The sequence below is a fragment of the Arvicanthis niloticus genome, chromosome 18 (genome assembly GCF_011762505.2).
Source record: "Arvicanthis niloticus isolate mArvNil1 chromosome 18, mArvNil1.pat.X, whole genome shotgun sequence".
NCBI classification, from domain to species: domain Eukaryota; kingdom Metazoa; phylum Chordata; class Mammalia; order Rodentia; family Muridae; genus Arvicanthis; species Arvicanthis niloticus.
The window spans coordinates 25,962,793-25,989,658 of record NC_047675.1 but is presented as its reverse complement, the minus strand read 5'-3'; the positions used below and the strand labels follow the sequence as shown (position 1 = coordinate 25,989,658).

Below are 26,866 nucleotides of genomic sequence, written 5' to 3'. Positions count from 1 at the left end.
CTTAGCAAGTGTTGCTGCTTGTGCAACCTTGAAGAAGATACTGTAACTTTTAGAACTTAAAGAACTTTCTAAGTCTGACTCACTTCCCTGATTTTACAGGACTGCCTCCTTCCAGAAAGGAATGCTCCAATATGGAGGAAACAGCTGTACAACAGTGGGGGTATTATAAAAAGGCTGATGAGAAAAGTCTTAGAAAATTGAAATACAATATGAAATTCAAACATACCTACACTGAAGCCATGTAAAACCATCCCATTGCTATAAATAGGCTGCTATAAATTTGTCTAGTAGACAAATTGTCATGTGAGATTTTATAAAGAATATGTAAGCCTCACTTTTATTCAGATATGGATGTTAAATAAAAAGTACACATAAGGATTAAAATGAATACAAAACATATACCAATTCAGACAAACAGAAAAATATTAGTACAACAGTCAACTGGGGAGAAAGAAATAGTACTATAATACAAGGAAAAGTTTCATAATGACAAATGCCTAAACTCACTGAGACAGAACAATACTATTGAAGTTGTATTCACCTAAAATGGATTTCCCATGCGCAGAATTAAGAATTATTAGAGACACAGTGATCAATAAGAAAAATCAAATTTTAGATGAACCTAGTAACTCTTCTTTTGGAAGATGTTCATAAATATACTAAGGTAGAAAACATTAGAACATCACAGTTATTACATTTATCCAGTTAAATGTGTAAAATTTGTCACTAAAACATGAAAAGACAATTATTTATTTATTTATTTATTTATTTATTTATTTATTTATTTTTACAATCCAGATTTTATTCCACCCTATCCACCCTCTGACTGTTTCACATTCCATACCTCTAACCCACCCCTTGTCTCCAAGAGGCTGTTTCCACCCCCACCCCCACACCCACCCCACCTGACTTCTAACCTCTCTGGGGCCTCCAGTCTCTTGAGGGTTAGGTGCATCATCTCTGATTGAAAACAGACCAAGCAGTCCTCTGCTGTATATGTGTTGGGGGCCTCATATCAGCTGGTATATGCTGCCTTTTTGGTTGCCCAGTGTTTGAGAGATCTCGGGGGTCCAGATTAATTGAGACATCTAGTCCTCCTACAGAATTGCCCTCCTTTTCAGCTTCTTTTAGCTTTTCTGTAATTCAGGGGTTAGCAGCTTCTGTCTATTGGTTGGGTGCAAATATCTGCATCTGACTCTTTAAGCTTCTTGACAATTCGTTGTGTGTTTGTGTGTGTGTGTTTAATTATTTTATCTTATTTATTTATTTATTTAAATTCCAAAAGTTGCCCCACTTCCCAGTCCCACTGAGTTCTTTATCCCATCCCCTGTTCACCTACTTCTGAGATGATGCTCTGCCACCTGTCTACCCACCCCTTCCTCACACCCACCAACATCCCTTTTCCTTGGGACATTACGTTTCCACAGAGTTAAGCGCATCCTCTCCCACTAAGTCCATACAAGGTAGTCCTCTGCAACACATGTGCCCGTGCAATGAACCAGCCCTTGTATGCTCCTTAGTTTCTGATTTACTCTTTGGGAGCTCTGAGACATCCAGGTTAGTTGACACTGTTGATCTTCCTATGGAGTTGATATCCTCTTCAGCTCCTTTAGTCCTTCTCTAACTCTTCCATATTGGTCCCCGACCTCAATCCAATGGTTGGCTGTAAGTATCTATATTTGTCTCAGTCAGTTGCTGGTAGAACTTCTCAGAGGACAGCCATGTGGGACTCCTGTCTGCACATACATTATGGTTTCAGTAATAGAGTCAGGATTTGGTGTGCATACATGGAATGAATCCCAAGTTGGGCTGGCCTTTCTTTCCTGCATTTCTGTTATACAGGAACAAATATGAGTTAAAATTTTGAAGATGGGTGAGTGGCTCCCTGCCTTAAGTGGCAGACATGACTATCTACTGAAGGTAGTCTCTTCTGGTTGCATCTACCCATTGTGGGCATTTTGGCTAATGTCGTCCCCATTGAGTCATGGTAGCCTCTCACATCCCAGGTCTCTGGAACTTTCTAGAAGTTCCCCCTCTCCCCTAACCCACACTGCTTCATATTTTGATTCATTTTTCTGGCCCCCTGGGCATCCTTCCTGTCTCTCCTCATACCTGCTTCTGCTCCTCCTTTTCTCTAACCCTTCCCTTCTCCCACTCAGTTTCCTCCCTTCCTCTGCCTCCTGTGATTATTTTGTTCCCCTTCTAAGTGGGTTTCAGGTATCTATACTTGAGCCATCCTACTGGTGAAGCATCTTATAGTCTGTGAGTTGTATCATGGGTATTCTAAACTTTTTGGCTTATAGCCACTTATCAGTGAGTACATACCATGCATGTCCTTTTGGAACAATTCTTAGCCTGCATGTCCTTTTGGGAAAATTCTTTACACATGTATCTAAAACATTTTATCAAAATACTTCTAAAATGGCCCATGTATCATGTTACAACACATGCAGAAACAGCTACTTACCATAAACAAAATAATTGAAAAATACTATTCTTAGTTTTGCAAATTAAGCTGTGAACTTCTGACTATCCTTTGGAAAACAGAATACAATACAAAAGTAAATTAAGATACATAAAAATCAAGAATACCAAAATAACAATATGACTAACCATGTGAGATGCAAAAACATATCATCTGATGGGAAAGGTCCTTTATGTGTCCATATCATGGAAGAATAAATTGTGGAAGTCAATTATCTAAGTGTCTATTTCACAGAGACTGAAAATAAACAGAAGACAATACTGTAGGAATGTGAAAATAAATATGATAGAAAATAATGAAATGAGAAACAAGTGCACAATACTGAAATTTAACAAAGCTAACACCTGTTGGCTTTTGTGAATAATGATATTTATGAATAATGTAAATAAAACCTATTGAGAGACATTTAAATGGTAAATGTTTCTAATATTATATGTTAAATAGCATGTTAATGATGTTTGTAGATAGTGAAATTCAACTGCTCTGCAACCATAACACCCAAACACACCCATGGTCATTATTTATTTGAAATAATTCCAATACCATCATAAATACAAATAACTTTCCAAATGCTTATGGCATACAGTAAGCCTTGAAAACATAACTTTTGCAGTTTTAAGTGAGGAAAAATTTAAAACATAAACAGACACACACATACACATATGTGAATATAAAACAAAGAAAAATTAAAAAAAAATAAAATATTTTTATCCTATACATCATACCAGTCTAGTCTTATCTTGTAACTATATTCAAATCATGACAGAATCTAAACTCAACAGCCTTTATTTAATATGCACAATTGTAGCATATCAACAAATAAAATCATTATCACCAATAACCAAAAGTAAAATTTCACTCAAAGACTATGGGTTTAATTTATAAAATAAAATAAGAAGCCTAATGGTACAAATTAGATATTCATAAAACAAATAAAAGTATATAGACAATTTCAACAGATACACAGGAAGATAGATATTTAATCTAGCTCAAGGTAAAAGTGGTATACAGCAAAGGAAAGAAAACTTACTCTGATTAATTGCTGCCACAAAAAATCACAGGGATTAAATATCAAGCATAATAGTGAAATATGGAAATCTTTCTGAACCTCATAGAAAGCAAGTTTAATAAGCCCATCGATTTGGAAAAGGGGACTATTGTCAGTGCCCATATAAGTCATGACTGAGTGCATTAGAAAGAAACTGTCCCTACTACTGTAATAGTGACATTTGCAAGATTGTTACTTGTTATAAAAATAAATTTCTGTGCTACCAATATTCAAAATTAAAGATGCTACTTATAATAGCTAAACAAAAATAAAACAAAATTTAAAAATTCAGTTATGTCGTAAAAAACTAAGTGCATGGTATCAAAATAGAAAAGATAAGCCTACTTACATAAAACAAAGAAAATCTAGATATTGAATGGTTGTATAAAATAATTAAATTATTAAAAGAGAAAATAATTTCAACATAGTATATGTTTTTTAAATGTTGATTGTTTATACAAAAAATGAAAATATAAGATTTCTAACACTATTTCAATTATATTGGATTTTATCTATACGTTTTAAGCTGTACTAAAATTTTAGTCACTTTTTAAGAAAGTGATAAACATTAAACAATTGGTGAATGAATTTTCAATTTCTCCTTCCTGAGTTCCAACTTTACATGAGGCTAGTTAACAGGGAAAATTTTTTTATTTTATTTCCCATTTTTCAGATTATAGTGGAGATGGTATGACAGGAACTTAGAGCTCCTTTTTTTACATCTGAGTAGTTGAGATGGAAAAAGGGAGAGGGTGTGATTTTTGTGTTGAGCTTGCTTTCTTCTTTTGTTCTTATTATTCAGTCTGGAATCTTAGCCCACAGGATATCCATATCCAGGATGGGTTTATTTCCCTCAGTTAAACATATATATATATATATATATATATATATATATATATATATATATATATATAATAAATGGCAAATAGCCAGAGATGACAATCCAATTGACAATAAAAATTGACCATCTAAAAAGATACTAAAAGCATATGTAATTTAGGACAAAAGAAAAGAATAAAATGTTTATGAAAACAAATAAAATTTCTTGTTTGTCATTTTCTTCTGGATCCATATTTTAGATTTGCTGATTCCTGACTCGAATCAGTTTGAGCAAGCTGATAGTACACACAATACACTCTTTGGCATACTAGATGCTTAGGATTTGCTAGGTTACAATAATTTGTATAAACCAATTATGCTTACATCTTGCTATAAAACATAACCATAGCCTCTGTGTACTTGGCTTTCATATATCAGTCTTCTGCCTCTCTTCCTAACTTTCATCGGTATTCAAATTATTTTTATAAAAATCCAAGAGATGACATATGACAGATCACTCAATGCCTATTATGTCATTTCTAGTGCTCATATTTTTTTCTAATAAAGTTAGTGCACTTGCTTGTCTTTGCACGGTTTAGAAACATTTCTGAAAACCGGAACTGAATGAGTAGTTAAAGCAAATGTTAGAAAACTGTGTCCATCAATCTCCTGAAACTTTTAACTCCTCAGCATCATTATTCCAATGTCTAAGAAACTGAAATAGAATTGCATCAAAAACTATCTTCAATTATTTACTTCCACTAAACTTAAAAATGAAGAAAACATAAAATTTTGTGGTTAAAAATTAATGAAATTCATTTTGCATAGCAGATTTAGAGATGTTTACTCAGGAGTCTCAGAAGTTTTGAAATGAAAATAGATTGTAACAAACCCTACACACATTTTAAGTTTCTTCCCTTTTGTACCACAGAGAAATAAGGTGTGTGTAAGTTAAATGCAGGCAAATATTTAAGGATGTTAAAGAAGTAAGTACTTGATACTTTTGATTTACAGATTCAGCAATAACATTGAGAAACAAACAATTCATATCAAATAAACAAGCAACAAGAGCATGCATGCACATATTTTCATGCCCCAAAAGACATTTGTATTCACAGAATATATAATAATGAGAACAGATTTGTAAACATATTTAAGTATTTAAAAGTAGGTGATATTTTGCAATGCATAGAGAAAGAAAATAAATGGACAGCGTATATTTACAATCATTAGTACCAATTTGTCATGTATAAAATTCCTTCCATAGCATTTTCATTTAGAGGGTAAATTTTAAAGATTTATATACAATTAATAAGACGTCAGGTATGTGAAGATGCCTCAGTGGTTAAGATGATTTGCTGCATAGTCTTCAAGTATGAAGTATATAATTATCACTTATATAATCGGCCATCATGTTGGTACCTATGTGAACCTGAAACATTAGCTCTGATAGGACAGAGATAGAAATATTTCTGGGCCTCGATTTTTTTCAAGTTTAGTCCAAAAGAATACATTAAAATGCAGGTTCATGGAAAAACCCTGCCTTAACTCTACTTGATTTGTAAAGATAAAACATGATGCTTAATGTGTTCTCTGCACTACATATGTACACAGTCACTGAACACACACACACACACACACACACACACACACACATACATCTGTGTATACACATGCATACACACAAACACATGCACACAAATAAATATATACAAACAAATAAACATATTAAAACTTAAAATTTTTTCCTTTTAAAAAGAAACATACTCTTTGAAGTTCAAAGTGCAATGGCTCCAAATCTCTTTCTCACGGGACAAGGACTTTCCTGCCTTAAATTTACCTGTCAGCGTTTCAAGATGTCAACACTGTAGAGAAGAGGAGGAAACTGGCAAACTGATTAGAGATACATAGAAATCAGTGCAGTTGACCTGATACCTGCTTGTATATGATTCTAATATCTCCAGACTCACTTAAGATACATGCAATATATAAGAGAAGAAATCATCTTATATTTGGCATGTAAAAAGAGATTAGGCTGAAATCATGGCTTTGGAAGTCATGAAATTCAGAGAGGAGTCAGGGATGAGTCACATAAGATGTCATGTCATTAAAATTAATTTTTTTTAGAGTGGAAGAAATTTTCAAACATATTAAAATCTTCAACTTGCCGAGTTAAAAAAAAAAAAAACCTTTCTCTTCTTATGAGGAAATAACTTGGTTAATAGAATAGCTATGTATAAAGGTTTTCTTCCTGAGATGCTAATGTCCATTCAAATAAACTCTAATTTAATTTGAAAGTATTATGTTGACAGGCTTGGGTTTCATGGACGAAATGGAGTGATTCGTTATTAATACTCTTTTAAAATACCATAATAAACTATTAGAATTTATAATAGTTCCCCATCCCATTCTTCCTCCCCCTGTATCCAAGAGAATGTCCCACCTCCACTCCTACCAGGCCTCCTCACTCCCTGGGGCTTCAAGTCGCTCCAAGGTTAGGCACATCTTCTCTTATTGAGGCCAAATGAGGCGGTCCTCTGCTGTGTATGTGTTGGGGGCTTCAGCACAGTTAGGCTATGCTGCCTGGTTGGTGACTCAGTGTCTAAAATATATCAGGGGTTCTGGTCAGTTCAGACCTCTGGTCTTCCCATGGTGTTTCCCTTCTCAGCTTCTTCCAACCTTTTCCTATTCAACCACAGGGGTCCCTGACTTCAGTCCATTGGTTGGTTGTAAGTATCTGCATCTGTTTCCGTCAACTGCTTCTTGGATCTCTCAGAAGACAGCCATGCTAGGTTCCTATCTGTAAACATACTATAGCATCAGTGTGCTTGAAGCCTTGGAGCCTTTCCTTCAGATGGATCCCAAGTTGGGCCTGTCACTGTACCTCTTTTCCCTCAGTCTCTTCTCCAATTTTGTCCCCACAGTTTTTGTAGTCAGGAAAAATTCTGTGTCAGATTTTTTGACTGAGGTATCTCAACCCCATCTCTCCAAATTACTTCCTGGCTTTCTTCTGGAAGTAGACTCTACAAGTATTCCCTCTCTCCACTGTAGGGCATTTCATCTAAGTTCCCTCCCTTTGAGTCTGGAGAATATCTCACCTCCCAGGTCTCCAGTATATTCTAGAGCCCCCCAACCCCAAACTTATTTCTAAATGTCTGCCTTTAGTCACTAGAGTGAATGTAGCTTTGAAATCATTTTTGAAGATCTTTCCATTCCCAGAAATTTTATTTTAAACTTCCTAAGTTGCCATCTTTTCTATCATATATTCATATCACATCTTCTTTTGTGAATTTCCATTACTACTGGCATGCATTTTTCTTTTATGAATTATTATTTTGCATTCCCTCTTTGAGTATAATTTATAATTCATGGTTTTTATCCCTGTACTTATAGAAGAATCAAGATTTTTTATTTTTATTTTTTATTTTTTTGGTCCCAATAGCATCTCTAAACTGGTCAAATTGTGTTTTTCTTCTTATAGTCTACAAAGACAAATATGTTTGTTTCAGTCAATGCTGCAAACATATAAGCTCACTGAACAAGTTAAAAGCAAATTCTCAAGTAATTCACACTTGGCAATATTCCATTACCTATGCTTATGGAAATGAAAAGTTGATTGTCAATTTATGAGGAGGCTATGGGACAGAGAGGTGACTGAAAGTAACTATAACTTTTCAAGTAGACCTCAGGAATTTGCTTAGATAAGGTACTATTTTAGGCTTTGGTTCTATGCTCCTTATTTTAAAAATTAGCCTGATTTTTGTGGCCATTTGGATAGGGTCTTTTCCTTACAGACCTCTTTGTCCCATCTCTTGTGTTTAGAAAATGAATATTTAATAAATGTTAATCAAGTTTCTAATTATAATATCTTTATATTTAATGCTTATGTATCAGATGAAAGGCAAACATTTTGGGTCCAGTCACAGAGGGCATGAATAATTTCCTCAGAAGCATATCTAATTAATTTTATTACTCCATAATAGCTTTAAATTTCGAGCTCTTATCATTTCACCAGTTTGGACAAAAAATGACTCTTTAGTACTTAAGTGAGAAATTTGTACTGAAAATTTTAAGTTGTAATTTAAATCATGTGCAGGCATCTACTAGGGACAAAAGTAACATTTGGGGAATGTTCAGTGTAGATGGAACAGTTGTTTCATGTTTGCTTGTTTTACTAATTTTCTCATTTTTTCAGTATTATTTTTGATGATTTTAAATAATGAAATCTAATATAGAAAATCATTCCATAAGAAGTAGTTTAGACAACAACACTTCTTGATTTAGACCCAAGATTTCTACTCTTAGGCCCCACTACTACTGGTCTGGGGATGAGAGAATGAACTGTAGACATTTATTTTCTGTGCTTAAGACTCAAAATAGGAGAGACTATCTACCTCTTTACCAAGACTGATATTAGATGATTATTTAAAGAAATTTAAAAAATCTTTTTCTAAGTAACTAATACTGTTAGTAAATAATAGTAAATATGATTAAGAAAATTATAAATAAGCCAACATAATATGAACCTATTAAATGTCAAATATTTACCTCAGCATATGGAAATACACATATAATACTATAGTGAATAAATAAACAGAACAATGAAGAATAAATTAATTAACTAAATAAATAAGAAAAAAAGTTAACAAAATTCTCATAAAAGTACTACACTATTTTAAATGTCCTAAATTTATATTATAAGAAATCTTGAAGAATGAATTTAAAGTACATATGGCTAAATCAATTTCATCTCACTGATTCTATGATAGAAGTGGAGTATAAATATAACTATATCTTTAGGAAAGAGACTATGTTTTAGATTGAATCATGAAAATTAAAACAAGATGTTTAGAACCCAAACTGGAAACCTGTCACTATCACATCAGTAATAAAGTTTCTATCACATGTAACGACTTTAGCATATAGGATGTGCTCATTTTAAGTTCCTTCACTGTGCCTTAAATCTAACCACACATCTGGACAAACTAGAACTATCAAACAAATCGATGTCTTGACACAGTTTAACCCTTCTTATGAGTTCAATAGGCAGAAGGAATGTGAGACAGGGATGATGATGGTGATGATTAGTGTAGATTTTAAGACCTTTTCTACAGAAGATAAGGTTTCTAGTTCATCTTGAGTGAATGTATAACATAAGAACAGCAGAACACTCCTCTGAAAACACAGGTGCAGACATGGGTCAGACTTTGCCACAGACTATATGGACTCTGTGAAAGTATCTTATAAGGAGAAATAAGTAACAAAAAAAATTAAAAGAAACAGAAAATCTGCAATAAATATTGGACTCTTATGCTTAGCTCAGGGTTCTGGCAACAGTAGAATGTCTCCATGTTGCAAGGCCAATGACTTAGTATTAATGAAAATAAAACACGTTAATCTCTTTAAAAGAAATGTAGCTTCAACTCATTCTTAGAAGGACCAAGGAATCGACAGAGGAAATGGATGAAGGCATTCAGTAGTTGAAATTGTACTTAGTTTAACTGAAATTTCCATTATTTTTACAAGACAGTTGAGGCTACCATCTGTTTCCACTGCATTAATGTCAATTTCAGTGCAGTGGAAAAGGTTTACTTAAAGAAAACCTTTACCTAAGCACGCTAAAATACTAAATGAGAAGGGAAATTCTAATGTAAATCAGTAGTAGATCACATACACAAGATGTATAAGATGTTTGTTCTCAATACATACACAAAAGACAGAAACTGAAGTTCTTAACCTCATAATAATCACTTTAAGTACTAAAAAGGAGATGTTTGTATACATATTTGCATGTAAGATGTGTTCATACAACAAAGGGGAAATAGCAACTACCATATTGATAGGTGTTTCAATGAACCTCACTCTGTGGCTTTCCTCATTTTTCCCTGTCAGGGGTCAAGACACTGTGTAAGAACAAGGATAAACTCTCCATGTACCTTCTATAGTCTATAGTGACAGACTTTGTAGTCACTATTTGACACAGTTTATTTAGTCTTCGATGACCACTTAGTAATAAATGACATTAGATTGAATACAAAAACGTCTAACAGGCATTTTGTGTAATTATTCATATACAAAAGAATTGGTCTAAGATAAAAATGAATCAACATTATAAAAATAAATGAATAACCAACAGTACTTTGCTGTCAGAACACATGGCATCTAAAAAAATATATAATTCACTAAACGAGATTTTCTGTGATAAAATAGAACCATAAAGTAATGAACTTAAATTGTATAGCTTCTTAGGGAAGATTGTAGATTACATGTGCAATTTTAGGAATAATAAAGGTTATGGAATTCATTAGATAGATTTGGAATGATATCTGGATTCAAACTTCAAAGATCAGTCAAACTCAAGAGGAATACAACAAGGATGGAAACATTTGAGGACTTGGTAGTAATTAGGTTCCTGAAAATACTATATGTCCTTCATATTTGGCAATAAAAATGGTTCACATGAAAGACCAAAACAGATTATAATAATATTATAACAGTGTAAAATATATTCTTTAGAGCAACATGATATATACATGATCCTGATGATACTTGAAATCACAAAAACTAGAATGTGTATCTGAACACACACCACATACTCATGTCAGAAGCGTTATTTCTTCTATTATATGACTTAAAATAATTTTATGAATAATACATTAAATTCTTGGGTTTTAATTTCCCTGGGAAGAAAATGAGTCAAATTAGGGGCTAAAGAGGCAAAGATGGACTCTAAACTTTGCTGCAAACAATGTTTTCTTTATAGTGCACAAACTACTCTAAGCTCATATCAGACTAGAAAAGCAATAGAAGCCTTTAAGGATCTAATCATTTTGCATTTAAAGTGTAACCTTTGCATGGTTTTGTTGACTAGACAAAATATAAAATGTCAGTTCCTTCTCTTAGAGACATGGGTTATACTGTTTTTAAAATTTGCATTACATCAAAGCTAGAGAGCTACGTGCTTCCTCTATGAGAGAAGAAATTAATTCATTACACATTAAACAGCAAAATAAAAAGGGCAAAACCTGGAAGGTACTGAGTGGCATATCATCTTGATTTTCAGAAAGTTGTGTTCCATAACTTACATGAAGGCAATTCCGTGGGACCAGTGTCAGCTCTCCAGCCTCAAATCATATCTGAATGTTAAGAGCATGCTACTTCAATTCAAATGCATTTAAAATTTAAGGGCCAGCTAGGAAGCAATTGTAGATTTGTGGGATGGCTGGAATCATTTCTTGTGTAATTTAGAAGTGACTTACACTTTTGAAATGATGAGTATTGGAAGGTTTTAAAGATTTGTCCTTAATCAATTGTCAAAAACAGAAATTTGTCACATCAGTTGTATGCCTTTTTGTTCATATTGAAAACCCAAAACGTGTTTCTACTTTGCTAGCTTATAAATATTCAGTGCCACAGCAACACAAATAAATACTTGTCTCTTTCCAGTACATTCTGTATAGTTTACAACAGATCAAAGATTGCGACATTAGTCAGAATGGAAGTACATTCAATTTAATACTTATTAAAAAATAAGCATTGCTTAACCCAGCCATACATTTAAGAATCAAGGAAATTGTGTGATTGTGTGTGTGATTGTGTGTGTGATTGTGTGTGCATGTATGTGTGTGTGTGCATGTTTAGACACACGTATACATATGTTTTATATTTAGTTTAAAGATCTAAGGAATACAAATTACATATTAGATTCTTTACTATGAGACTTGACCTAGAAACACTAGAAGACCATAATCTTATTTATTTAAAAGTAATTATGAAAATGACAACAGTAAAATAACTCAGTCTGCTGCTCATATCAAAAAAATATAGCAAGACCGACTTTTACAAAAATTTACAAAGTTTATGATTCTTCTCAAATTTTATCTTTTTCATGCTTGATTTAATTCTGCTCTTTCACCTGCTTGGTAGCCTTAATCTTAATAAATACAAACTTCAACAAATGAGTAATAGCTTGTACTGGGCATTTTTTCCTCTTCAATGAACAGCTGAATCACTGTTGTTTACATTGTTTTCCTGTACATAATGGGTTTTAAATAAAATACATCTTACTTCATAAGCAAAATCTCTTTCAGCTCATTTATATATGGTCATTTGTGGGGTAGTCTCCAGAAGAATAGAGTTTAAAACACAAATTTATGTTGCTGTTATATATATATATATATATATATATATATATATATATATTATTAAAGCACTTGCTTTTCTACCTCACAATGTTGAGTTTAGACTCCATAATTGTCATATAAAAATGGCCTTTTGAAGGAAAGTGACAAGACACATAGAGAGGGAAAGTAGAGCTACAAGTTCAAATGAAATACCCTGAATTCTGATGTTATTTTTTCCTTCCTATAGGGAACCACAGTCAGATATCTCGAGTGCCTGTTGCTATAAAAGTGCTGGATGTCAATGACAACGCCCCTGAATTCGCATCCGAATATGAGGCATTTTTATGTGAAAATGGAAAACCCGGCCAAGTAAATATCTCCATGTTGTTAATGCTGAATATGTTTGTATACAACTGTCTCATATTTAATTAACCTGCATTACTGCGTGCATTTGCATTGGTTGGATTTACAGAGTCACAGGCATGAAACTCATCCAAATGGTAACAGAAGGGAATATTTGCCTTTTTCAGATGTTAATTCTCTTCTTACTTATGAACAAATTGGTTCATAAAAGTGCAATGATCTGCTCTCCTATGACCCCAAAGCCAAATCATTGTCTTAAAAGATATCACATATGGGTGATTGCTGGGGATAGTCTTACAGTGCAGAAGCTTGAAATAAGCATTAGTTGGCAATAATCAAGTAAATAGCTTATAGGAAGCATGAATTTTGGCTTTAAATTAAAAAAAGATTAGTGCATACATGTGGAATGTGGAAAACCAGTAGTTTATAGAAAGCTCTATGTAGTGGTACTTGTGTCTGTTCACATATATGCAAGTTAAGATAAACATAATATAGACATCAATTTTTAGACATGCCCATAAGGCATTTAAATATGTAGAGATAAGAATCATATTGCATAGATTAATGATGAAAAAAAATAAAAGACAGAAAAAAATTTATAAAACAGAACAAACAGAAATGCACTAAAGATCTAAAGATAGAAGCAAGAAAGAGGGGAGGGATGGAGGGAGGGAGGGAGAAAGTGAGGGAGGGAAGGAAGTAAGGAGGGAGGGAAGAATGGAGGGAGGGAGGGAGCAAAGGAGGAAGGGAGGGAGACAGGGCTAGAAGAAGATAGGGTGGGAGGGAGGGAAGGAGAGTTAAGGATCAGGCTGTGGGGAAAGGTAAAGTTTAAAATAAAATCCACAGAAACTACTATACTCTGAATGTCAAAATGCAAGTAGCCTATGTAAAGCATTACAAAACCACAAATGTAATAGATTTATTTTAACGAGGTGCTGAAGTACTGTATGTTTAAGAAATTTATCATTTTTCAACTTCCTAATTTATTTCTGGATGGTGACATTTTAATTTAAATAAACAGCAGCTGACAGCATGACACTGGAGTTGTTAATCCAACTATTCTTGTGCCTCATGTGGGTGTTAGGAATTAAACTTACTATTTGCCAAGAAGCTTACCTGACAAGAGTCATTTTTTTTTTTATATCCTAAAGAAAAGAATAGGACTGTACCTACCTAGTTCTATTCTCTTATTTGGTATTACAAAGGATAAAGAGGTAAACTGCCCATAAAGTAGTGGGTAAAATCTTCTATACAAGTCCTACTTATCTAAATGTTTTTCTCCTCTTCCCACAGTCTACCAAAATGTAAAGTAAAACAAAAACAAACAGAAGCACAAAATACAAATTTCACACACAACAAAGCTGAAATTCTCATATTAAAATTTACGGTCTTTAATTAACTAGGTGCTATGCTCTTATCAAAACATGCAACCTTAACAGTTTTTATTTTCATATTCCAAATACAAAATTAGCTTTTTTCTAATTTTATAATGTAGAATTTTCAAATGCGAATTATAACTTCTAAGCATTTTGATTTGGGATCCTTATTGGCAGTGTGTGTGTGTGTGTGTGTGTGTGTGTGTGTGTGTATTCTCACATGCTTGTGTGTATGTGTATGCACATGTCTGCATGTGCAAATGTCAGTGATAGCATTTAGCCAGGTTTCTGAATTAATAGGCAGAGAGAGTTTGATCAAAATATGGCAGGTCATATTCAAGGAATGGTTGCTACATGGAGCAGAAAATTGATAGGATAACAGGGCTGACTACTGATATAAGCTAGGCATTTATGTATCTTACAGAATCTGTAAAACACATTAGAATTTAACTAGAACTTCATTGCTCATGCAGAGCTCATCACACAAGTTCAGAGTCAATGCCATTGACACTTCACATGTTGGCCTCAATAGTGATATCGACAGGACTGCTGCTTGGATCTCTAGGAATCTGGAATGTGACCCTGTGGAATTTGACTGTTTATAAAGTTTTAATGATTTTTTCAGCAGTTCTACTTATCCTCAGGAAAAAAGGAAAGAAAGAAAACAACAAGCAAATGAACAAAAACCTATGCCTTGTCTCCTCTCCTATTCTATGCAACATCCTAATAAAAAAAAAAAGTTGAATCTTTGTTTTATGATTTTTCCAAATTTCAATGTCTTTGCTCTCTGTGTGTCATTGCAGTGTGTTCCCTAATGAATGTGCTTTCAGCAAGATTACTTGAGTTTTATTTCCCTGAAGGAATCAATGCTTGTTTTGCATGGGTTTGGGCCATAAAGCCAACTGGGTGTGGCATGTCCATTGTTAAAACAGTTTTTAACAATTCCTTGGATTCTTTGAATCCTCTGTGTCATCCAGAACTCATGTAGGATTCTTTATATAACTCCTGCTTATTTGTTAATGATTGACTATCTAGTTATTTCTATATTTCCCCCAAATTTTAATTTACTATACAATATATTATGCACATACAGGGGTTGAAATATATGTATTTCTTACCTTCCTGCCTTAAAAATTTGAGACAGTGTCTTATTATGTAACCCAGAATGCCTTTGAACTCAAAATGTCACTGTTACTGTCCTCAAACTCTTGATCCATTCTGCCTCAGTCACCTCAATTGTAGTATTAAAAGCATACACCACTATCTCCAGGTAGAATACATGTTTGTCATCTCTCATAATACAACACAAATTGATAAATCACTTAAAAATGCAGTGTTCATACTAGTGTCCATAATATCATGATAAGTAAGTATTAAAAAAGAAGTAGAACTAACTACAGTGACAATTACCTTAGGTATTGTTCAACAATTAATACTGTTGGAAAATAACCTCAGAAAGATAAAAGTCACACTCAAATGGGTTGTGTTCCTGAAAGATACACATTTATGGATAAATGTCTTCAAGAAACATCTTCCCCAGAGACTTGGCACCTGGAAAGTTTGAGCAATGGTTCAGGACTAGCTCTTAAAGAGAGTATAAAAAGGTCTGGACTTAAAGGACATATGCAAAACAATTCTAAAATCCCTCACAAAAGTAGAGTCTAATGTCAATATAGAGGTAGAGGATCTATTGCAATATATCCCTTTCAACAGAATTCAATTTATCAAAAACAACCAGAACCACCTAAAAGTGAGAGTGGCTCCTTTCACTTGTCTAGGTCATCAGCACTATTCCATAATGCATCATATTAAAAGAGGTATAACTATGTTTTTGAAGAAGAATCATGAATCACATCTGTTTCTATGACCTTCTTAAAATTACAAGGCAAAAGGTGGAGTTCATAAAAAAAAAAATGGTTCTCTCAAGAGAGCAATAATCACTGCCATAGAGAGGCAGAAGTCATGGTCCTGCACAGAAAATCAACCCAAATACTTTTATTTTAGAACATTTTAAATGATCCCGCTAAATAGCTAAAAGTTAATGCAGTATTTTGCATGGCTATTTATTCTGTTAAAATACCATGTCTAATAGATATAGGTAAGTTGTGTTAAATCAAGAGAGATACCTCTATAGCATTTAAGTCAATCAAAATGTGATGTGGTTATCTACCAAGCAATTGATTCTTAATTTCATAGGAATCATAGAAAAGATCTCTTTGTTTAAGCCTGACTAGTGCCCCTGGTAAAACTTGGAATGTGCATCATACTAACAAAAAGGTTTATAGTTCATATTTATGATTGAGAGGATTTTTGTTCATTTTGTTTTGTTTTGGTCAGTAAGTGTTCAATGAACATAATCATTATCCCAGTGTTTGGCTAAGCATGCGTGGAATTCAATATAAAAGAATCAGAATTTTATCATCATAGAATATTCTTTCAGGACATATGCATTTAACTTAGCATTTACAGATTGTCAAGAAATTCTTTCAAACATCCAGAACACTACCTAAATGGACCTAAAGAGATAAATGATACATCATGAAAAGTCTTTAGATTCTAGGACAAGTTTCGCAGGGACAAAAACCATTTTGTCTGAGGAGTCAGTTGGGGATAAACCACAGTCTATCTGAAGACCATGGGGATCCAGTCAGCAGGTGAAGGAACAGATAACAAATGTGCAGAGACCAGTGTTTTCCTTCAGTTAACATTCCTACATTCAGACCCAAACATGGGAAAGCAATGTAGGTGATCATCCACAATTGACTAGAGAGCTTTCCAGAACTCTGTTCTACATCATAGTTCCTTAATTAGGTTTTGTAGGATTTTATATCAGGTAGCAGTGTCTTACATACTGTAGACAGATTAATAGAGATTTACTTCCAATACTTTTTTTCAGCCCAGAGACTAAATAAACATTTATTCATTTTTCGCACGAGTCAAGATTTCCCTTTAAGTATTTTAAAATACTTACATAACAGGTTGGTTAAGCTTTTCATTCTTTTTCAAATGGCTTATCTTGTTCCTATAAATTCATGTAATGGATTATAATTTGAGTTTTGTCAACATCTGTACTAACAGAGACCTGCTGTTTAGACTGAAGCCATTGTGTCTGGCTTATAATAAAAATATACCAAAATAAAAAGACTTTACATCACCTTAACATATATCAAGTATATCCGGAAAACTTGTGGCTATTTACCATATATTTATTATAGAAATATCATAGCTTACCAAAATATTGTCTCCCATACATCTAAATGATGTATAGCGTAGTTGCCATATAAAGATTAGTAACAAAATTTAAGACTTATGTTTCTAACTGATTTCAATCAGCAATGAGATATATTGCAAAGTTAATTTATCAGATATTACTATGGAAACACCTGCTTTACTCTCAGACAGACACAATGCATCTTAACTTCTACAGATGAAATTGTTCATTTATGTATTGAACAATAATCATTGTGCATCTATGGTGTACTAATTATTATAACACCAATTGGAAAAACAACATGAAAGTGTAGAAACATTCTCCTGAAGTCCAAAGAAGAACATATGGTAAACAGAGTAGAGTGCATAAATCATGTCATTTAAGATATTTCAATTAGAATAAAGCAAAGGTGGAAACAGATAACAGAGGTGAGCAGCAAAAAACACATGGGATCTAAAGTATCATCTGATACTTTGTTTTGTGTTGTCTTATCTTTTTCGAATTTGTTGTAATTAAAGAAAATGACAAAACACTATACATGAAGAGGAGCTTCTAGCCAGCAACTTAAGCCAGAACAGAATTTGCAGCAAGAACTCTGCTTGAATCTCAGGATATCCTGGCCTGAGAATGAAAAGCAAGGACTAGATTGGAAAGAGTTTCATGTCTGAGTAGAATTTGTACCAGTGTTTATGAAAGGAAAAATATACTATATAGTAGAAAGAGCCTTTAGAAGGCTGTAACTGCAAAGCACACTCGTTAATCCTTTTTTCTCAGGTGGAGACAGAAGCAAATGAACCTGTTTGCTGCATTCAGGACATGACACGTAGAATCACTGACTGTATCACAGACATAGTTGATTGAGAAATTTGGCACTTTGCAGCCATTACATAGCTAAGGAAGCCAATGATGAAGAAGACTCAGGTGTTTTGTTTTCTTTCATTTTGTTTGAGATAGGATCTCACAAGTCTTAACTGACTGACCTGGAATTTGATGTTGGAGAGGAGACTGGTCTGGAACTCTTGGAATCCCACCTGCCTCTGTGTTGGGATTGGAGGCATACACGAACACATACTTAAAATGTTTCAAATTCTGCTCCTGAAGGTGTCAAAACTTTGGGATTTTTAGAGACTTACTCTACTCCTCAAGAAAGAAACATTTTGAAATTTTTAGAGTATCCAAAATAACTCTTAGATTCGTAGCCATCAGAACAATAAGATTCTGAATAAAAGTGAGCAATACTACCAAAGGAGAAAACATATCAACTCCTGAGGAAAAAAATAACATATTTAACTTAAATGCACTCTATGAAAACTTGGATAAAGAGAAAGAAAGCTAAATGTGAAAAGTAAAGATAATTCTTCTTTTAGAAACGTAGCTAAGTGTAAGTCTAGAACATTATTCATTTCTTTTCAGTTTCATATATATATATATATATATGTGTGTGTGTGTGTGTGTGTGTGTGTGTGTGTGTGTATGTATATATATATACATGCACACACACATACATATATATATATTATATATATCACAACAAAATAAAATGTGTTTTGTAACACTGATGAAGCAGTTGTATAGATTTTATTTTAACTTGTCCATCAGAAGCCCCCCCCTTTTGATCTATCTGCACACACAAGTGGGAAGCAGGAATGAATTAAACCAGAGGAACTTGATGACCTCAACAGAAGATAAGAAATACACTTTTTCACTTGATTTTGGGTAGAGTATAAAGATGGTTAGTTAACAGAATTCATAAAACCATATATGGAGAAGTTATATGTAAAAAACTTTTTAAGAAGGTTATTAACAGGAATATGGATTATAGATCACAATTTTTATGGAATGAAAAGAATATGTAATAAAATATAGTTAGAGGTTTTTCTAGGGAGGAGAAATGGGAAAAGAGGATGGCATCTGAAGTGTAAATAAATAAAATATCCAAAAAAAAAATCCAAACCAAACCAAAACAAAACAAAAAGTGACTATTGAGTAGAACAATACAAATGTCAGCTTTAAGACATTTATTAGTGTTGTGACTGAATATTAAGTGTTATGACTCAGTATTAAAGAATAGGAATTATTTTAAGCTAGTAAACTACCATACCTTAGAAACCTCTATGTATGAAGATATTAATATATTCATAAACACACATAGACACACATACACACACAGATGTTTGTTGTTCCCTTTCCCGGTTTCCCCACTAATGCCCCATCCCATCATACTGCCTCTATGAGGGTGCTTCGCCAACCACCTACTCACTCTAGCCCCATCATCCTAGCATCCCCCTACACTGGGGTACCAAGCCTCCACAGGACCAAGGCATGCCCCCATTGATGCCAGTAAGGCAATCCTCAGTAAGGTATACATGCAACATAGACTTTCTACTAAAGACATAAATTGAGTTTAAAATGGAACTAGAGATATTAGAAAGATGGAGAAAGTAATGTCTACACTTCTATAGCTTTCAAATGATATGATATAACACTCTCCTGCAGAGGATAAGCTAAAAGACTTGTAAAGTAGCATAATAATCTGTGGAGTATGTAGCGGTATGTGCGTTTTGTGTGTGTGCATCTGTGTTTGTATGTTTTTGTGTATGTTTATGAATAAGGTCAAGAAACACTGAAATAAACAGAGTTCAAGAACATTAAATTAAGAACATTTTCATTACATTCCTTTCATATTTATGCAGGAACATGAATTTCCAGATGGGTGGCATATATTAATAAGCCCAGTAACTCATTTCTGCTTATATATTCTTGCATGTTTCTATCAAAACGATATAGATAAAATTAATGACTGAAGGGATTCACATTGAAGGCCTTACCTTTTAAAGAATAAACAATCAGCTTAGCTTAGAAACTATTGTTTGTCAGCACAAGCTGGAGATAGCATAAAAATCTATCTGGTCATAAGGGGCATGATTGAAAAGGGGATCGTGACTTCAAAGCAAAGAAGACAACTGAGTTTATCTTTAAATGAAAGCTAATTACCTCAGGATTCATCCATTTCTATAACTGATGGAATGGTCTGTTTTAATATTGATAATTTCTTGAGGGCATAAAAATATATAGGGCACATAGTGAGTCAGCAGAACAATCCAGGATACTAAACATCAAAAACCCAACTCATCTAAACATTCCATTCATAAACTAACATTGATATTGTTTTTGTGTTAGTGTAGTGTCAGTGAAAATGAGGAGGGTAAGATTAAAAGTGGGAGGAATGGTTAGGTGATTCATAGTGGACTTCTGAGGGCCCAAATCTCACATATTTATCCTGTGTCCTTTCTGTAGCTCATACCTTCATGCTGTGTGTTCTAAAGAGCCATGTGACATTTTGGAAACAAAGGGCGATTCTAGTTTTAAAAAAAGACAAAAGAAACCATTATGAACAGGGAAGAAAATAAAATACTGACTACAAGTGAAAGACTAAACAGTTTACCCATAAATTCTATTAGTACCTTTTAAATAGATATGAATTGTGCTTACATCTGGGCTCTATCATCTAGTTTTGACATAATTGGTTCATTTCCTAGATTTTCTTGGGTATATTTCATCTAGCATATGTACATTTTCTAGTTTTCAGTAAATAATATTTATTTTAACTTTATTTTTATAGAAAACTTCTCTAGAACAATAATTTTCAACTTTTCTTTTGTTCGATTATAGACAACATAGATGAAAGATAAAAACATATTTTATTCTCACTTATGCACATAAATTAGTAAGTCCAAATGATTTTAACTTTTAGTAGAGATATGTAACTAAAGTTTGATCATCAGTCATTCACTACTTTTTCAAGTTCAGAAAAACTACCGCTGCAGGAAATTGACATTATTCTTTCAGGAAAGTTAATATTTATAGCTTGAATGAAACTATTTCAGAAGAATAAATGGAAATATGAAATTGCTTTTCTACCATTTTATATACCTTTTCTTTCATTGACCACTGCTTTAGAGTTGCCTTCTACTTAAATAATTGTAGGAGAAGTTAAAATACAACAAAGGTCATTTTTGAATGACTGCTTCACTTGCAGATGCCCACTGGACATCATTATATAGTCTTCCTAGAGAGTATACATGCATACAAATATATTACATATATTTATAATATACATTTTTATTCCTGAAGCCCTGAAGAATATTTTGAGAGTTACAACACATTAGTACTTTCTCACCTTCTCTCCACAGCTATGATTATCAACATTAATTGGATTGTGAATTTAACCCTTCAGAGACATTAAGAAACTGTAGTACTGTTGAAACCAAGAACATGAACAATGAAGACACGTATCTCACCTTCCATATGCCAGTATATTAGAAATCGAAATTCAAATTTAATAAAATATATAGGGAGAACATGTGAAAGTCAGTGAACTTTGGATTGATCTTGAATGCTGAAGACAATGTAGATAGTGTTTAATGAGACATGTTAAAGTTGATCATAAAGATTTTTTGGTGTTCTAATAAATATCTTAAGGTTTACTTCTTAGGACATTATATGAATCAACAAGGATGAGGAAAATATGTCTGAAATTACTTATTTATTCATCTGTCCATTAACTTACTTCTCCCATTCATGTTAGGTAGTCGCTGGCTACTGCATGCCAGACAATTTACAATAGAAGAAAGAGGGTAGAGTTTCAGACTGTCATGTTTCAAAACCTAAGAACAAACTGATGAACAAATACAAGAACTCATTGAAAATTTTATAAGTAATCACATGATAGTCTTGTTAACAGATCTGACCTTTCCAATGTAAATTATCACAAAATAAATTTTTAATAAGAATTACAAGATTTCCATGCATATTTAGAAGGATGTATAATCTAATAATTTATAGAACCAGAATTATATTATCAATATTTTTTAGTTTCTTTCTTCAAAATGTTCTTTGATGAATTTCAAGAAATGTCTGTATGCTTCAAGATTCAATAGTGGCCCTGAAATGCATTCCCTTAATATTACTTCAAAGAGTCTTTGCTTTCTTTCTTCCTTTTTAAAAAACAGAGGTGTACTAATCCTTTGCTGCTTCCACTGAAACTAAATAAATTTCATAAATATTGCTAAGCCTTAGCTATCTTAATTGCACAGTCCCTTTACAAATAGAAGGGAAGGTATCTAAACTGAAAGTTAGGTACACGTTCTTCAGCTGTAAATTCTCCGGACATTTCTAAAAATTTCAATGAAGTATGAATTATGCAAATAGTAACAGAGCTCCTAAGACCTCACAGTAGAAACTCTGAGATTTCCACATGCGATCTTGGCACTTGCTCTGTAATGGGACTCTCTCGGGGTTTCCATGGAATACATTCGTTTTCTTCCACTGTTTAAAATAAGTGTATTCAGATGTTATTATATCATTGAAAAATTACAATTTTCTTAATATAGGTATCTTAATATGTTTTAGTGGCACAAAGCCCTTCAATGATCTACCAGGATCAACATTTAGATAAAATGCCTAAGCAATCATTATCTGAATTAAAATAAAATGAAGTTTTGAATATGGTTTAAACAAAAAATGTTAACCACAGCCAATTTATGGGACAGTTAATAAGGCAATTAGATTCACTATTTTGATTACTTTCTTCCCAACATGCCTGAGACCGATGAGCACCACTAATTTCTGTAATGGATTTAAAAAGAAATGGTTTTAGATTTGAACCTGTATCAGAATCACTTAAATTTTGGGACCTCCATATTGACATGCCCTGCCCTGACACTCTCTGGTTTAACAGTTTGTGGGTAAGATTTAAGGAATTCCTTGTCTAATGAGTCCTGGTTGATGTAAGTGATGGAAAAAGCATGCTTCATTTCCAGTATGATGTACAGACAAAAGTTCTAAGACGTGGTATGGTAAGTAGCTATATGTTTTTATACATGCAAAATAAATAATGGATTGCATGCATTGTTTTCAGTATGGTGGATTCACCAATCGAATGACTCTGATCTGGGTAATTTCATCAGCTCTTATGAGCTAATACATTCACATTATATATAAATAATAGGAAATTTATCTATGTATACCTTTTATGACTGATCTTCATGCTAGGTAAATGTAGAAATTATCTCTTCCACTGTTCTATTTTACATATACACTCGCATACATGGTGAATGGAGGAACCAGGTAACAGAAGGTCTGCAGTGACAAGATTTGGTCAATAGGGAAAAGAATGGCACAACCGATTCAATGGAAACCTCTGCCATTCCTTGATTTTGTAACATGAGTTTCTGACAGAGCTGTCCTTAACTAAAGGAGTCACTTTCTACTTCTCTCTTAAATAGCTATACATTTGTGCTCCTCTGAAGAGTCGTATTCATTAAACATCTTCTCACCCGTTCATTCTAATTTATTCTTATGAAATTATGACCCCAGAGCTTCTCCATGCTCTTAAATGTCAAAGCATATATACTATGTGTTTAGCAACAACAAATATAATTTCTTAGTTTTTAAATCTGGTTAGAGTTAGATTGCTTCTCTCTTGGAGTAACAAGAATTTTTTAACTACCAAGAATCATGTCTCCAATGAGAAGTAGAGTCTTTAACAAAAACAATAGTAATAATCATGAATGACGTTTCATTTGGCATTTCATATGAGTATTATATGAATTTACAAAAAGTATGAATTTACCCATGAGAAAACACTCTTGTGTTTTAAGCATTACAGGAAACTAAGTTTTAGAATGTATCAAAATATTCTCTTAAAGAAGGAACATGAAAACTGTGACTTCAGTGTAGAAAGTTTAGTTCAAGAAAAATTTTAATGATTGACTCAATGTTTAAGGATAAACTGTATTTGCAGCTACTTTATGTCATAGGATCACTCAAACTGACTGCAACTATAGTAAGTTCTAGAACATAACTAGACATATTTCCTAACAAAATGTAAACATAATGTAAACATCATTTTAAACTTTACTGTGTTTCCAAATATTTAGTAATGGTAGAATGCAAAAAATCATATTGAAATTATAAATTCAGGGTTCTTCAATTTGTACAAGTCATATGTCACAAGACAATAGGGACTCATTCACCAAAATGATTTTTCTTTTATTTTTTTTGAAAATTTCCAAGTCCAATGGCGTATTCATATTCATAAATACATAAAACATTTAGAGCCTTTATTATCATATACTCAACCCTTTATTATTATAGATCATTTCTTGTTTCCATAGGTTTGTAAGATCTATTATCACCTTGTCTGCGATAATTCATTTATATAATAACCATATGGTAATTATTTGCAATAGAAATATAAGCCCTAATAAATTTACTATGTGACCTCTTGTCCAATGTTTCACATTGAAGTAATAAATATCATGGACAAGAATTAAGATAGTTCTCTGTCATGCAAGGAAACAACATGGCATTAAGTTAGTGTTGCTTTGCAAATGAAACTAGCACAATTGGTGTGGGATTCCAAAAGTCTATGTCTATCTAAACAGTCATCCCTATAATCTATTCATCTAAGGATAAAATCCTAAGCACTGTTTGCATGTATTATTCACTAGCTTTAAAAACAGCTTTCATTATTGGAAGAGAATACACACATGTCCTCAACGAGGTTTCTTCCTGGGAGCTTTGTTTGAGAGAAATTTTATCTGGCAGCCACTCATACACTGATAGGTAAAGAAGAGCTGCGAGGATTCAAAGTTTAAATCACTCCTCCAGGATCCTCCCAAAAGCCCTCTTCGATCCCTGTAACAGTTCCAAATCTCATTCTAGATGCCCGTAAATATACAAATTGGAAAGAAACCTGTAATTACCCAGTGGAGTTTTCAAATACACTTAACTTTGCTATTTCAAGCCACAGACACCAAATGGAAACCAAGGTAATGCTCTTAATTTTCATCAATTTATCACAGCTGAGGTTTTAAAGTGATGAATTTTGCTCCATAGCCTTGGCACAAAGTATCCATGATAATTTAGAAAGCTGAAAATGAGTCTTTGGCCGAAAGTACCAGACCACAAACGGGATCTCACTGAGATATTACAGGTAATGGGAGCCCTCTGAAACGACCAGAAATGCTGATGGCGATTTTATATTACAGGTCATTCAAACAGTAAGCGCCATGGACAAAGACGATCCCAAAAACGGACATTTTTTCTTGTACAGTCTTCTTCCAGAAATGGTCAACAACCCAAATTTCACCATCAAGAAAAATGAAGGTAAATATGTTAGCACTTTGAAATGTTGCAGGATGGAAACTGGGAGATGGCATGCAGTTTCCAAACAAGAATGGAAAATATGATTAAATTATTTTTTTATTCATTCACGAGTAGCTGAAAGCCCATTTATAAGCTGCATGGTAAGGTAATCACATCACTTCCTCTGTCTAATCCTGACATTCCAAATAAGAAAACTGTTCATGAAAATTAATGGTATCTAAGAGAGCAAGTTCCTTGAGGAGATGTGAGGCTCCATTTACCTCCCCCTAAATGCTTCCAGGAAGGCTGAGATCCTGAGATACGTGTTACTGAAAGACCTAGTTAGCACTTCTTTGGAGTTGCTAACTTTTAATTGTCTGTTAACTAACTCTTCAGGGAAAGTCTATTTTAATTTTGCCTATTTTATTTGTGGGTACACAGTAGAGGTATTGGTTTTATTCTTGTACCAACCTTCGTAATAGCAATTAGATCATAAAAACCTTCTTGAAGGATCTGTCTTATCAGTAGTATTTGTGAAGTAGTACAAATTAGTTTTATTTTTATGTTTCTAAGTCACAGAGAATATTTAATCTAGTCTGTTATTTCTTGAGAGCCTTCTTCAAATGGCCACTGTTCCTTTAAGTGTATTGTAATCACAGGCTGTAGCTCAGCCATTAAGACATTATTTCATGTATACACTAGTATTTATTCAGATACCATATTTAGAGGACCATAACTTTATTTTGGCTCTAATATATTTCTTAGTCTTAACTAACCAGATTGTTAGTATTGTCTGGGTCTGTTTTCTGGTATATATATACAGATTGCTTTGCTTTCTAAAATAGAAATATAGAATTTGTACTCAATTAGCACAGGAAACTTTGGTGCATGATAACTTCTTGGAATATTGCTGTCTTAGTTTGTAGGAGGTTAATGTCTTTTGAGAAAATTCTGTTATGAAATAAAACAGCATTTTATGGCTCATGTTAAATGTATCATGGCCTTGCCTTTCACTGAAATGTTACTTAGCTCTTTGGGGATGCTTTGATAAATGTAGATGCATTACAGAAAAGGAAGCAAGAAGGTCATGATACAGACATTACTTCCCTAGCCAGCTTTCATTATTTAAAAACATTAAAGTGACAACATTCCGTTCCGTCTCCTTAAAGATGGAGTCCTTACATGTTAGTCACCCCAATCAGAAACTCTTACCCTAGAACATTATTTTTGTTCTTTTATGAAGACAAGTAGATTTATCTTTTTTGGAAATCTCATGTATATAAATATGCT

General features: G+C 33.3%; 1 protein-coding gene across 4 annotated transcripts in view; it reads left to right on the top strand.

Annotated features, from left to right (window-relative positions):
- Positions 1-26,866, top strand: part of Cdh8 (cadherin 8) — a 367,867-nt gene that overhangs the window by 281,965 nt on the left and 59,036 nt on the right. For all 4 annotated transcript variants that reach the window (XM_034522729.2, XM_076915701.1, XM_076915702.1 and 1 more), the window contains 2 exons: positions 12,723-12,844; positions 25,480-25,597. In XM_034522729.2, the coding sequence (XP_034378620.2) occupies positions 12,723-12,844; positions 25,480-25,597 (240 nt within the window). The remainder of the gene's footprint in view (positions 1-12,722; positions 12,845-25,479; positions 25,598-26,866) is intronic.